A 13,406-nucleotide genomic window follows, 5' to 3' on the forward strand; every position below is an offset into this window, starting at 1 on the left:
GACACCGTCTGGTCCCATTGATGCTGTGTTTTTTGCTTTGGAGAGGGCGGCTCTTACCTGAGCATCTGAGATGTCAGGGGGGCAGCACTCTGCTGGGATAGATATTTGCCCTTTTGGTGGGGGGGGGCAGAAGTTTGCGCTGAACCTGTCAGCTAGGATGATGGCAATGTCTGTGGGTTCGGTGTATTTTTTATCATTTTGGACTAATTCTGAGCATATCTGGGAATTACCACCCAGGTTCCTAACATAACTAAAGAAAGCCTTGTGATTATCCTTAGTGTCCTGTGCAATTTTTCTCTCGAAGCTGGCCTTAGACAATTTCATGAGTGCCCGTAGCTTTTTGCTAATACTGATCAGTGATGCCTTCCCTTTTTGGGATTTTGCTCTATCATTTAGTAGCTTCCTCCTTCTATTGTATAGTTTGTTTATGGCTGGGGTCCACCAGACAGGACATCTGCCTTTGGAGGATTGGGTCTTGGTTTTATTTGGGATCGCATGATCCATGCATTCCTGAAGGTGTTCATAGAATGCGTTTATAAAGGATTCTGTGGTCTGGGCCGTATTTTCCACAGGCCCGGGGGCTTAGAAAGATTCCACCTCGGTTTTGAGGAGTGTGAAATTTGCTTTAGCGAAGTTTTTCACTGTGATTTTCTGGGCAGGGGGTGGGGTCGGGATGTGAATATCCAGTGAGATTAGTTTATGGTCTGATCTTACCAGTGAGGGATACACTTCTGGTCTGGAGCATAGAGTCCCCATGTTGGTGATGATCAGGTCCAGTATGTTTTCCCCTCTTGTGGGAGTGGTAACAAGTTGTTCCATAGCATTTGAGTTTATAAATTCTAGGAACCTTTGGGCTAGGGTGTTGGAGCTAGAGTAATGCTCCCAGTCTATGTTTGGGTAGTTGAAGTCGCCCAATATAATGGTGTTTGGAGAGACCTTCATATTTTCCAGTGTTCTCAGGAAGGCCGAGTGGGGTTCCTGGGTTTGGGAGGGTGGTCTGTAGCAGGCTATAAACTGGAAGGCAGTTTTACCCACTGTTAGTTGCACATGGATAGTCTCTGATGCTTCGTGCTTTGCCACCAACCTGGAGGTGTGGGTATCTTTGATGAATATCGATACTCCCCCTCCTTTTGTGGTTCGGTCCAAGTTTTGGGGCCGAAAAGCATGGTATGAGGTATAACCTGGTAGTGCTGGTGTGCTCTCGGGAGCCCTGAACCAGGTTTCTGTTATTGCACATATATTGATGTTCTCCATGCTAAGGAGAGTTTTGAGTGCGTGCATCTTGAGGTTTAGACATCTGGCGTTGAGTAGCATTACTCTTAGTTTCTTATCCCTTGTGATACCTATGGAGGTGGGTTTGTCTTTTGAGCCTTGCCTAAAAAAGGCACTATGGGGGTAGCAAGAGCCTTTGCCAATATCCAAAAGCCCAGGGGTGACAGGTGCAAGCCGTCCCTAGCGAAGCATCGTGGCTTGTCGAGCATATGATCCCAAGCTGACAGGCATTGGATCCCCTTTGAATGGCACCAGTACTTAAGCCAATTGTTGAACTTGATCATCTTGTCTTCATATTGTGGCATCATTCTTGGTGAGGGTAAGATGCTACTCAAGGTCAGGGTCATACCGGACTAGGCTACATGCTCAAAGAGCTCCTCTATGTCTCTTTTCATGTAGTCCAGGGAGGTACGTCTCAGGTCATTCACACCAGCATGGACAATGACTGAGTCATATTTGTACTTGCCTTGGAGTGACCTGAGTACTTGTGTTATGTGGCGGATCCTAGCGCCCGACAGGCTGCTCACCGTGACCCTCTCCTTGTTCAGCCTGGTGAGCGGGACATCAGTGTGTCTGACTATAGAGTCACCTATTACAAGTGTATCAGGTGTGTTGTTTAGTCTTAAGGGCTGTGACTGTTCGGCACACTGGCTTTGATAGATATGTGTTGCACGTGTTTTGTTTTGGGGTAGCGGTCGCTTGGGTGTCTGCTTTGGAGGTCTCTGCTGCTTAGGCAGATCTTTATTTAGAGCCTCCGAGTATGTTTTTGTGTGATTATGTGTTTGGTTTGCTGTCATGGTAGGTCTATGTGAGACTGGAATTGTAGTGAGTGTGGTTTCCTTCTCCTCTTGACTGGTTATGCCAGTACTGAGTTGAGAGAGCTTAGCCTCCAGTTTGGCTATATGGTTGCATCTCTCACATGTGTTGGAATTTGTTGGGAGGAGGAGAGGGTTGTCTGTGTACATGAGGCAGTTGTAACATTGCCTCAAGATTCCCAGATTCACCAGCTGGACCGAAGAGGAGATTGACAACTGACCTTTGGACATGCTAGAATAATATTGGGAATTCCTTTATAATTGAAAACAAGGGCCAGTGGGGAGTGAGGGTTTGAGCTGTTTAAGTTGTTATCTAGCATTTAACAGTATTTAACAACTTTTCTATTAGTTGAATGAATTTATAAATATTTATTTATACATATTTATCTTTCTACATTCATACAAATTTTATATTTCCACTTGTTTGAGCTGTTTTAAGTTGTTATCTAGCATTTAACAGTATTTAGATTAACTTATACACACAAGAAAATCAAGTAATAAGGCTGATGTGCTGTGGTTTTAAAATTGTTGCTGATTTTTAAAAAAAGCATTTATATTTATTCACATATACATTTTACCTTGTATAAAACTGGCTCTTTAAATTTCTTAAGTTATGTTAATTGGTTTTATAATTAATTCTCATCTTAATTGATAGTTTTATTTTAACTGAGGACTCTTGGGGTTTCTTTGACTGAAGAAGTTCATGTATTTTCTGAACGAAAGCACTAACAATAAACTGGTTGGAATTCTACAGCTTGCTGCCTATTTTTGTTTTTGATTACAAGTTTATTTTTTGTTTAATGTATGAGCAATGCGTAAATGCCACTGGAAGAAACCCTATGCATTTTGAGCCTCTGGTACACATAGATACTTCTCTGTTGAATGCTTCTTTCATCTTTTCCTGCCCTCTGCCACCTGTTCAGTTTTCGTTAGAACCCCTCGGTTGTAAATTTGAATTTAGAACTTTCAAATTTCTGCTATACAAGGCATAGGTATATGTGTACTTCAACTTATTTATCGATCAACTCTCTTAACAACACATAGCTGTAATAGTTTTTAATTTTTTTTGTTACAGATTTGAATCCGAGTTCCTTGCATTAATTTTTTTGTATTTGTTTGTTTCTCATGTAGGATGAAGGCTTTACTGTTACTGTATACAAAATCTCACAAGAAAATGGAAACACAGTTTGGGCATATTTGGGAAGAATGCGAAGTCATTATAAACTAATTCAGACTATTATGTTTGGAATACATCCAGATAACAACCAGCCAAGGCTTTTATCTCTTGGCTCAGACAGAGTGCTTGTAAGAACATTAAACTATATAAAATAAAATCAGTCATCTGAAGTTGTAAACTGTTAATTTTAGAATTGTATTTTTTTTTCAGGTAGAATATGACTTTCCTAATAGCAGTAAGAATGATCTGCGAATTCTTGGCACTGATCGAATAGAACAAAGTGGCATCCCAAAATGTATGGCTTGGTACCCACCGATCACTAAAGAGAGTTTTATCTTGACAGCAAATGACCAGTATAAAATGAAACTCTTCAATTCCACTACTAAAATGTGCAGGTAATTAAACACGTGGTATCAGAAAATGAGATGTAGCTCAAGTCTTTGCAGTTTTTATACATCTTTGTACACCATACTTATTTGTGCCTTGTCTGTTTCAGTCTTGATGCATGAAATATCTGCTGAATTAACAGCTTATTTACTCTATGGCATTGAGCACATTGTAAATGAAAGGGTGTACTTCAAAGTATCGAATTACTACATCATCGAATCCCACATCATTGAGGCAACATTACCAAAACTGCAGAACATCGAAAACTTTCCATGGGAAAAGAACCACTTGGTCACCATGGTGAACTTTGCTCTTTTCCCACTGTAGTGTGATTTTGGAGTTGGTATATTTAGTTAGGGGGGTGTTGGGGGGTGGAGCCCCCAACATTGGTGGGTTTGATTTGGTTCTATTTTTTTTTTTTTTTTTTTTTTTTTTTGTTAAGTTGGGTTAGTGGTTTTCCCGTGTTAGTTTTCGATGTTCTGCAGTTTTGACGATGTCGTCTCAATGATGTGGGATTCGATGAAGTCATAATCCAATGCTTTGAAGTAGACTCAAATGAAGCTACCAACACTGAGACAGAAGATACATCAAACCTACTGGTCAACAAATTCAGCTCCAACTTTACCCCTCTGTTCCCCTCAACCTTACCTCAGGAAATACCATCAAATATAACTCCCTTGCTATTACAAGGGAATAGGTCCTTAATGCTCTCTGTAAGGCCAAGAACACTGCATCAGTGAACTTAGGCAATACCCCAGGATGCCTTCTAATTAGCATGAAACATGACCTATCAGGACGTCTGGAATTGCTATTTAACTATAGCCTACAAACAGGCTTCGTGCCTCATGAATGAGAACAGCAACAGTCATCCCAGTGCACAAAGGTTGGCCATGTACAGACCCTGGAATCTATAGACTCATAATTCTCAGTAGACTCACATACAAAGCCATGGAAAAAATTATCATGGAAATTATCAGTAATAGCATGGGAAACCTCCAGACACTGGAACCAACTCAATTTGATTTCATCAAGGGCAGGTCATGCCTTCTTAACCTGGTGGACTTTTTATTTATTTATTGACATTTGGTGACTGGGAAAGTCCAACTGGGTCAAAAAAACATTTTCAGTGGAGGCCCGGGGAGAAAAGCTCCAGTAATGTTTAATAATAACATTCAGCATAATAAAAATATCACACACACACACACACACACACATATATATATATATATATATATATATATATATATATATATAAATAAGAAAAACATATGTAGAATTACAAAAACTGTTACAATAATTTGTACATGAGTTACAATGGAGGTGCTGAAATAACACTTACAGTAAGAGCTGTGATCTGTTTAACAAAATATAAATGAAAGACATGTAAAAATGGTCCACCAACACAGAAAAAACAAACAGAAGCAAATCCAAACCACTCCCTCCCTAACTAAATATACCAACTCCAAGATCACACTATAGGGGAGAAAAAGGCAAAGTTCACCATTGTGGCCCAGTGGTTCATTTCCCGGTGTGAAATTGCAGTGTTCTGGGTGTTCGATAACATGCTGTTTCTGCAAAGTGGTCTCAACATTGTGAATTTCACATACGTGGTTTTTCGACGATATAAAGTAGGTCTGTAAAAATACATTTGCTGGTAGATTATAAGCAGATTCAAGAATAAGTAATGTAATAAACATTTGATAGTAATTGGAGAAAGTAGAGATGATTCATATTGAAGGGCATTAATAGTGGTAATGAGGTGGAGGGTTAGAGGAGAAAGTAAATAAAAAGAAAACAAAATGGGGCATAGGTGGATGATGGAATAAATGTTTGGGAGAAAGATGACTATGAAAGGAGAGGGAGAAGTGTGGGTTATATGTTTGTTTTAGAGCATAGGCAGGTGTGTAAGTTAAGAAGGTAGTTTTTTAGTGTAATCTTGAATTTCTTGAAATTATCAGTACTAGTAATTTATATTGGTAAAGCATTCCCTAGTTTAGCCATAGCATAGGAATAAAGATACTGGCCATCTCTTCTATTAGGTTTGTGTACACTTATTAGTTGTTTGTCTAATGAACGGAGAGTTCTGGTATGAATGTAGCTGTGCAGAATAGATTTTAGGGTGGGACAGGAATCTGGTTTGTATTTTATTTTATGTGTAATAGGTAGTTGCAGATAGTCAAGATGGTGTGGGAATTCAATCCAGTTTAGCTTGGTAAGAGCTTTGCAGTGGTGGGAGTGGTATGATAGGCCTGTGGCAAATTTGGTGATCTTGTAGTAGCAAAACTGAAGTTTACTTTTTATGGACAAGGGCAGGTTGGTGAAAATAGGAGCTCCATATAGTAGAGAGGGAATCAAATAGGTATTGGCTAGCATTCTTTGGTAGAGGGATCCATGACGTTTTTGTGTCTGTAGAGTGTCCCAAGTTTGAAGTGTTTTTTTTTTTAATAATGTTGCGTATGTGTTGTTCAAATATGAGAGCTGATGTTGTCAATCTTCATCTATTCTTGACAGTTTGGTTATGATTCCGAGCCTCAGAACTGGTTCAGCCATTATACAGCTCACGCCAGCCAAAAAACTCTCAAGCTAAGAGTCTATCCACAGTGCCCTTCTCTACATTACCCCATGTCTCATTTGCTGATCTTATAGAAAGACACTTCAGCTGACTCTTCTCTCACCGCTAAGTAAAATCTTAAAGTTATTTATCTTCTATCTTACTTTCTGTCTTGGTTAATACCATTTTAATATTCCTTTCACTTTATCTACCCACCTTTCTTATGTGAGTGGTTTATTTCCTGTAATACTTTATACCTGTTGGTGTATTTCTCTTCTACCATTGTTGGTAGTTCCTCCTCTCCTTTTCTATCTACCATTTGGTAATTCTTCCTACCATCATTGGTAGAATTTCTCCCCTTTTTATTCTTCTGTGAGTGTGTGGTGTACCTTTTTGACTAGGTTTCTGACTTCCTTTCTTTCAATATGGCAGAAAAGTCTAAGACTACCACCAGACTTAAACAGTGCCAGGAGTGTGGCAGAAAAATGCCTAACTCTGACGGGCACGATTCTTGTGTTTATTGTTTGGGTGCTCCTCATTTGGATTTAGAGTGCTGCATCTGCCAGGGCTTTAGTTCTAGGGTCCTGGTAGGATGTCAGAATAAACTCATACTTAAAGGGCTTCTTAAAGCCTGCTTTGAAGAAGCTTTGTCCAAGGCCGATAAGCCCCCTCAGGCCTCTGGATCCAAAACCAGTTGTTCGGTGCCGACGTCTCCATTGGCACATGACATCTAAAAAACATAAGTATCCATCTGTTGGTTCCTCTTCTGAACTGAAACCAAAGGTTCCAAAACTCACAGAATGGACTGATTACTTGGCACTAATTACTTCAATGCCATAAACACTGGATAAAGCACTGGCACCAGTAATGTCACTGGCGTCAGCATCAGCTGCCTTAGTTTCCACATTGGTGCTGACATTTCCTGTTGCTCCACAGGTTATACCTTCTACTTTGGAGCTGAAGACTGAAACTTTCTACACACCTAGGACAAGATATTCCCCATCTATTGACCCCTTCCTTGGTGAACTTCCTAACCCATTTATAGAAAGGCCAGAATCTCCCTCCAGACTGCCTGTTCGCTCCTCCAGGAGTCTTTCTGAAGTAGAAATAGTGAGGTTGGTGGATCAGCTTCTGACAGCTAAGGATTTTCTTCCTTCTTCTCAGCCCCCTCTCCCACCTGGAGCAAGGGAGTATTCCCCAAGTACTACAACTCCTCTGACCTCCCTGGAGGCATTAGAGTTGTTGACTCCAGCCACACAGTTTCCTATGGCCCCGGCACCAACAACATCCCTGTCTTCAGTTCCAGGCACGGCTCTGACTCCTTCTGTACCTTTGGAACCAGTGGGTCTCTGGGATCCTACCTCCAACGTCAGGTTCAGGGGGGTTTGAGTGAATTCCTGTTTTTTTTATTCGGAATTGTCCTTACCTCTTCAAACTATGACAGATGTGGGACTTTCTTTGGCTCCAGCTTTAGAGGTGGGTCTCTTGGGGTGGGGTGTGACCCCAGTTCCGAGTTTTGTCTGTCTCAGTTCTGGGCTCCCATCCCTCCTCAGGGGGGGCTTGCCTTTTAGGCTGTGGAGAGGGCTTTGGCCACTGCAAGTTCCCAGGTGGCTGCTGTGTTACCAGAGTCTTATCCCATGACCCCTGCTTACTGGCAGCTTCCACCAACCTCCATGCCCAGGCAGCGAGCTCTAAGGATGCAAGAGATTCCAACTAAGGATCACCCCTCTTCTGAGTTCTGTTCAGATATTCACACTGAAGAGCCCCCGCGGAAGAAACTGTGTAAGAAAAAACACCTGGACTCCCCCGAAGAGTCCATCACTGAGGGCAGGGGTTTCGATTGTGGGGAGGGTCCTCCCCCGTTCACACCTTTGGAGACATTCTAAAAATCCTTAGAGAGGTAACTGGAAGCCCAAAGACTCTATCTCTGAGGAGTGTGTGTACTTGCAAACTTTCAGAGCCTGCTCATCTACTTACTGAATGAATCTTCCTGCTGACAATCTCATTAAGTTGATCGCCCAGCAGGCTTGGAAGGCCCCTGAATCCATAGAAACAATTCCCCGGAACCAGATAAAATACTTTCAGCTGCTGAGGACCACCAGCACTGGGCAAAAGGATTAGCAGTAGTAACCAAGAAAAAGTGCAATGAAGAGGAAGCACTGAAGTTGCTCCAGACAAAATTTTTTATTGAGGTTGAACGCTTTTGTCCATAACAGTGAATAAACAGGACTTCATCAGAAAGGATTAGCAGTAGTACCATGATGGTGGTGGCTGCCACTAAAAAGGAACTAGCCAAGGAAAGTTCCTCTGTTCATCCCCCTAACCAGGAGTCTAGGGCAATGGACAGATTTGGAAAGCGGGTTTATGCATCATCAGCCTTCACCCTTAGGTCCTTGAATTACATGGCACATTTCACTAGACTCCAGAGGAATCTGATCAAGGAGCTATCAGGTACCCTAGCAGAAGCTGTATCTGGGAGGGGGGGGTCCAAGAAAAAGTGGCCTCCCAGTTAGCTACCCTGGAGTCTATTTCTAATTCATCCATGAGGTTCATTGCACATGCAGCTGAAGGGGCAACCAGGTCAGCCAGTTCAGGGGTTGCAATAAGACAACACACTTGGATGCACTTATGTGAGTTTGTAGAGCCATTCAAATCTTCCTTCATCAATGCTCCTTTTGACAAATCTTCTTGTTTGGCCCCAAAGTCAAAGAAACTCTATCCAGGTGTGAGAAAGATGGAAAGACCCTGTCTGCAGCTGGCATATGTTTTTCTGCTCCCCAGCGATCCTATTCTAGGAATCACAGGAGTGGGAAGACGTGGTTCAAAGAGTCCCAGAGGCCTTTCCAGGACACAAATGGTAGAGACTCCCCTTGGGGCAGAGGGGGGAGCTCTAATGGAAGACACTGTCCTAGAAGCAGGAGTGGCTCATAGAATCAGGGTTCCAGAGATTCCTTCTCTGGCCAACCCTATCAGTGCTGCAGAAAAGGGGCCCGATTGCTTACTTCTGGAAGTAGTCAGGGGAAGATTTTCTTTGCACCCAACAACCTGGTGACAAATAACCACAGATACCTGGGTGCTGAGAATTATTACCAGAGGTTACCTTATTCCCTTCAGTTTTTATCCAAGAAATCGATCAAGGCTCCCCAATGTTCCACCCAATCAGAGGGACCAGGCAGCCTTAGAAATACAAAAGGTGCTATAAAAAAGTCATCCAAGACCTCCCACCAGATGAGGTAGGATCTGGATTTTACTCAAGGTTCTTTTTAGTGACAAAAAAGACAGTGGACTGGAGACCAATTCTAGATCTCAGCATTCTAAACAAAATTGTTCAACAGTCCAAATTCCAGATAGTCATGGTTCAGTTTGTACTTCCCTTTCTAGAGGAAAATTATTGGATGTGCTCAATAGACCTTCAGTATGCATATTATCATGTAAATATGGACAAATGTTCAAGGTTTCTCTGGTTTTGGCTAGGAGCCAGTCACTTTCAGTTCAAAGTGCTGCCCTTTGGCCAAACCACAGCCTTCAGGGTATTCACTAAGTATATGGCAGCAGTAACAGCTCACTTGAGACTGCATGGATTCTGGGTGTTTCCATATCTGGATGACTGGCTCATCACAGCTTCCACCAGACATCTACTGCTTTAGACAACAGACTTTACCCTACAATTGTTCCTGCATCTTGACGTCACGGTCAGTCATACAAAGTCTCACCTGATTCCCTCTCAGGATATGGAATTTATAGGAGCTCATTTAAATGCCCTCTTATGTGTAGCCTCACTCCCCCTTCACAGATTATGGAATATAAAATTGCAAGTACATTCTACTCTATGCACAAACAAGGTACCAGTCTTACTGGTGCTTCAGGTGTTGGGGTCCATGGTAGCGGTTTTCACTCTGGTCCTGCTAGCAAGATTCTACATGAGGATTCTGCAATGGCTTCTTACAAATCAGTGGTCTATTTTAACCCAGCTAATGAACTACCCCATTTTTATCACCAGTTACTGCAAAAAAAGATCTATCCTGGTGGTGTGAATCCAAAGAAATTCTTTTGGACTACCCTTTTGTCCCTCCCCAACCCAAGGCCATAGTGGCCATGGATGCCTCCTAGATGGGGTGGGAGGCATTATCTGGGAAAGACAGTCCAAGGCATGGCACATGGTCCCCAATAGAGGCCAATCTGCATATCAATGTCCTGGAGTTGAGGGCAGTGCTACTAGTGTTGCAAGCATTTTAATCTGTCCTCCTTCAAGGAGTGATTGCAATCCAATCAGACAACATGTCCATATTCTGGCACATCGACAAACAAGGGAGAACCAAATCCTACCTCCTGTATCGAGAAGCCCTCAGAGTGTGGCAATAGGCCATTGCCACCGACCACCTTGTGATAGCAATGCATATCCCATTGAGTTCAAACGTGATAGTGGACAAACTAAGCAGATGCATTCTATTGTCTCACGAGTGGTGTCTCAATCCAGATATAGCAAACAGGCTCTTTCGTCATTGGGGCCAGCCTTGCTGCGACCTTTTTGCATCACCCCAAAACAACAAATGCAGAAGCTACTTTGCCCTAAACCCACCTCAGGGGGAGTCCCCGAGAGATGCTTTTCTCCTTGATTGACCCCGTGTCTCCTGTATGCCTTCCCTCCTTTCCCCCTGATCCCACTTTTTCTCAAGGATGCAGCCAGGTTGAAAAGCGAAGTGATCCTCATTGCACCTTAATGGCCTCAACAAATTTGTTTTCCCTTCCTATGGCCGCTATCTCTATACTGATCAACAGATCAATCAAGGAAAGCTCTGCGCCTGATATCTGAAAAAATTCTATGTTATCCCATTGCATAAAGGTGGTACTGCAACAGACCCATCTAATTTCATACCTTTTTTCCATCTTCTCTTCCCTGTCTAAAATACTTGAAAAATGTATCCACAAACAGCTTCTTGATCATATTCTCCAAGAAAATCTCCTTACCCCCACCCAATATGGCTTTTGGCCAAAGCACAGTACTGCTACTGCTCTGATATCCTTTATTAATACTATCACTAAATCATGTGATAATAAATTAGTTTCCTGCCTATTTCTAGATCTATCCAAAGCCTTTGATACTGTTTCTCATAGACTACTACTATCCAAACTTTCTTCTCTTAACCTCTCAGACTTTACTATATCATGGTTCTCCATCTACCTCTCAAATAGATTTGAGGCTGTGAAATGGCAATCCAATTTCTCTTCCTTTCTACCAGTACAAACTGGGGTGTCCCGAGGCTCCATCCTTGGTCCTCTACTTTTCAACATCTTTATTAATGACCTCCACTCTTCTAGTCCACTCTCGACCATTATTCAATATGCTGATGATTCCACAATTATCTCCTGCTCTAACACACCTTCATACTCTCACCCAAGAATCCCTCCACTCTGTCGAAAGATGGCTTACTTCCCACCAATTTCTACTGAATCCTACGAAAACTAAACTGCTCTTGTTTCTCCCTACATCCCTTCACCATTACAAAACTTCCTTCTTTGTCTCCTCTGTCAATAATACTACCATCTCATCTGAACAACACACCAAACTCCTTGGTGTTATAATCAATGACATGTCAAATTTGATCTACATACTCAGCAGTACATTAAAAAAACTATCAAAAACTAGGTCTGCTCTATAGACATAATAAATATCTTACAAATGCTTCCAGACTCTCCCTTGCACAAACCTTTCTACTCCCCACACTGCTGCCTTTCTACTCCCCACACTGCTCTATGCAGCCCCTTTTCTCACACATTTTCAATCAAATATTCTCACTAAATTAGAATTGACCTACAACAAAATAGCTCAATTTGCCTCCAGCCTACTTTACTGTACACACCATTGCATCACCCTAAGAAATCTACAGTAGCTTGAATTTCATCACCAAATCATAATACCACAGCTTCTCTTGACTCATTCAGTTCTACATCGACCTTCTTCCTGTCCCTCTCTCTCCACTCTCATCCAGTCCTGTACTCTGAATCACTCTCTCCATAGCTCTCAACAGACCTTATTGCAAGTCTACATGCCCAACAAAAATATTGGTAAATTACTTTACAGCTATTCCATAGCAAATGCCTGGAACAAACTACCTCATAATGTCAGAAGTATCACTGACCCTAACACCTTTAAAACAGCAAATCTGAAGTAGGGACTTCATTTGTCAGCAACCTTTGGGTCTTGGATCCGACTTCGGATCCGAGCTGGCAACTTATTTTACAGCTTATGGATCCGAGCTCCTAGCTCCTCCCCTTACGCATAATCCCCTGCCAACCCTGATTGACCCCAGATCTAGTTTGCTGCTCTTAGAAGAGACAGCTGGATTGCAGAGCTCCTGGTGACTTTCAGATAAGTTTAGTCAGAAAACATGTTAAAACAGAAAATATTTGAGTTCTTAAATAGTGTGTGTGTTTAGGATCCCCTTTTGTTAATTTTATTCTTTTTTAGTGTATTTCCTCCCCTCACTGGTTCGTAGAGTGTGTGTGTGTTGCTTGTGTTTTTGGGGCCTGGTGTGTTTGTGTAGTTATTTTTTTCTTTGAAAACTGTCGGAGGCCCCAAAGCCCATTTTTTCTAAGTGCACCGAGTGTGGCCATAAGCTTTCACCGGCGGATGGCCACACTCAGTGTGTTTGGTGCCTTGGGGTTGAACACCTGTCCTCAGGGTGTTCCATCTGCGCAGCGTTCAACCCCAGGGCACTGAAAGAGCGGAGGTCGAAGTTGGTTCTGGCGGGACTTTTGCCCCCGGATCCAGCTTCGGCCTCCGGTACTCCCGTGGCTCCTCCTCAGCCCTTGGTGGTAGCTACTCCTGCCCCCCTTCCCTCGGCCGGGACTCAAACTCCCACTGAGACGCCGAAGGAAAGGGAGGCCAGGAGGGAGAAAAGGAGGGAGAAGCACCACAATCGGTGGGCCGAGGCCTCCACTTCGGCCCCCCCCAGCTAAGCGGGCTTCTCTCTCCACAGCTTCCAGGTCCTCTCCTCCTCGGATCCGATCCCCTTGCTTTTCCCTGGGACCTGAGGAGGAGGAGACCCGATCTCCGTCGAGGTCATCGAGGCGGCATTCCCGGCCCGCCTCGGTGGCCTCGTCGAGATCTACTTATAGTCTTTCTGATGCAGACTTGGACCAGATGATGAGAAGGTTCATCCAGGCCCAGCTGCAGATGGGAGTGCTCTTGCCCCCCCCCCCC

General features: G+C 42.9%; 1 protein-coding gene across 2 annotated transcripts in view; it reads left to right on the plus strand.

Annotated features, from left to right (window-relative positions):
• The window catches only part of CFAP251 (cilia and flagella associated protein 251), a 2,280,288-nt gene that overhangs the window by 1,758,261 nt on the left and 508,621 nt on the right, over positions 1 to 13,406 (plus strand). For both annotated transcript variants that reach the window (XM_044068613.1, XM_044068614.1), the window contains 2 exons: positions 3,219 to 3,392; positions 3,475 to 3,659. In XM_044068613.1, the coding sequence (XP_043924548.1) occupies positions 3,219 to 3,392; positions 3,475 to 3,659 (359 nt within the window). The remainder of the gene's footprint in view (positions 1 to 3,218; positions 3,393 to 3,474; positions 3,660 to 13,406) is intronic.

This window comes from Protopterus annectens, chromosome 4.part0 (assembly GCF_019279795.1).
Source record: "Protopterus annectens isolate FY-2018-M chromosome 4.part0, PAN1.0, whole genome shotgun sequence".
NCBI classification, from domain to species: Eukaryota; Metazoa; Chordata; order Ceratodontiformes; family Protopteridae; genus Protopterus; species Protopterus annectens.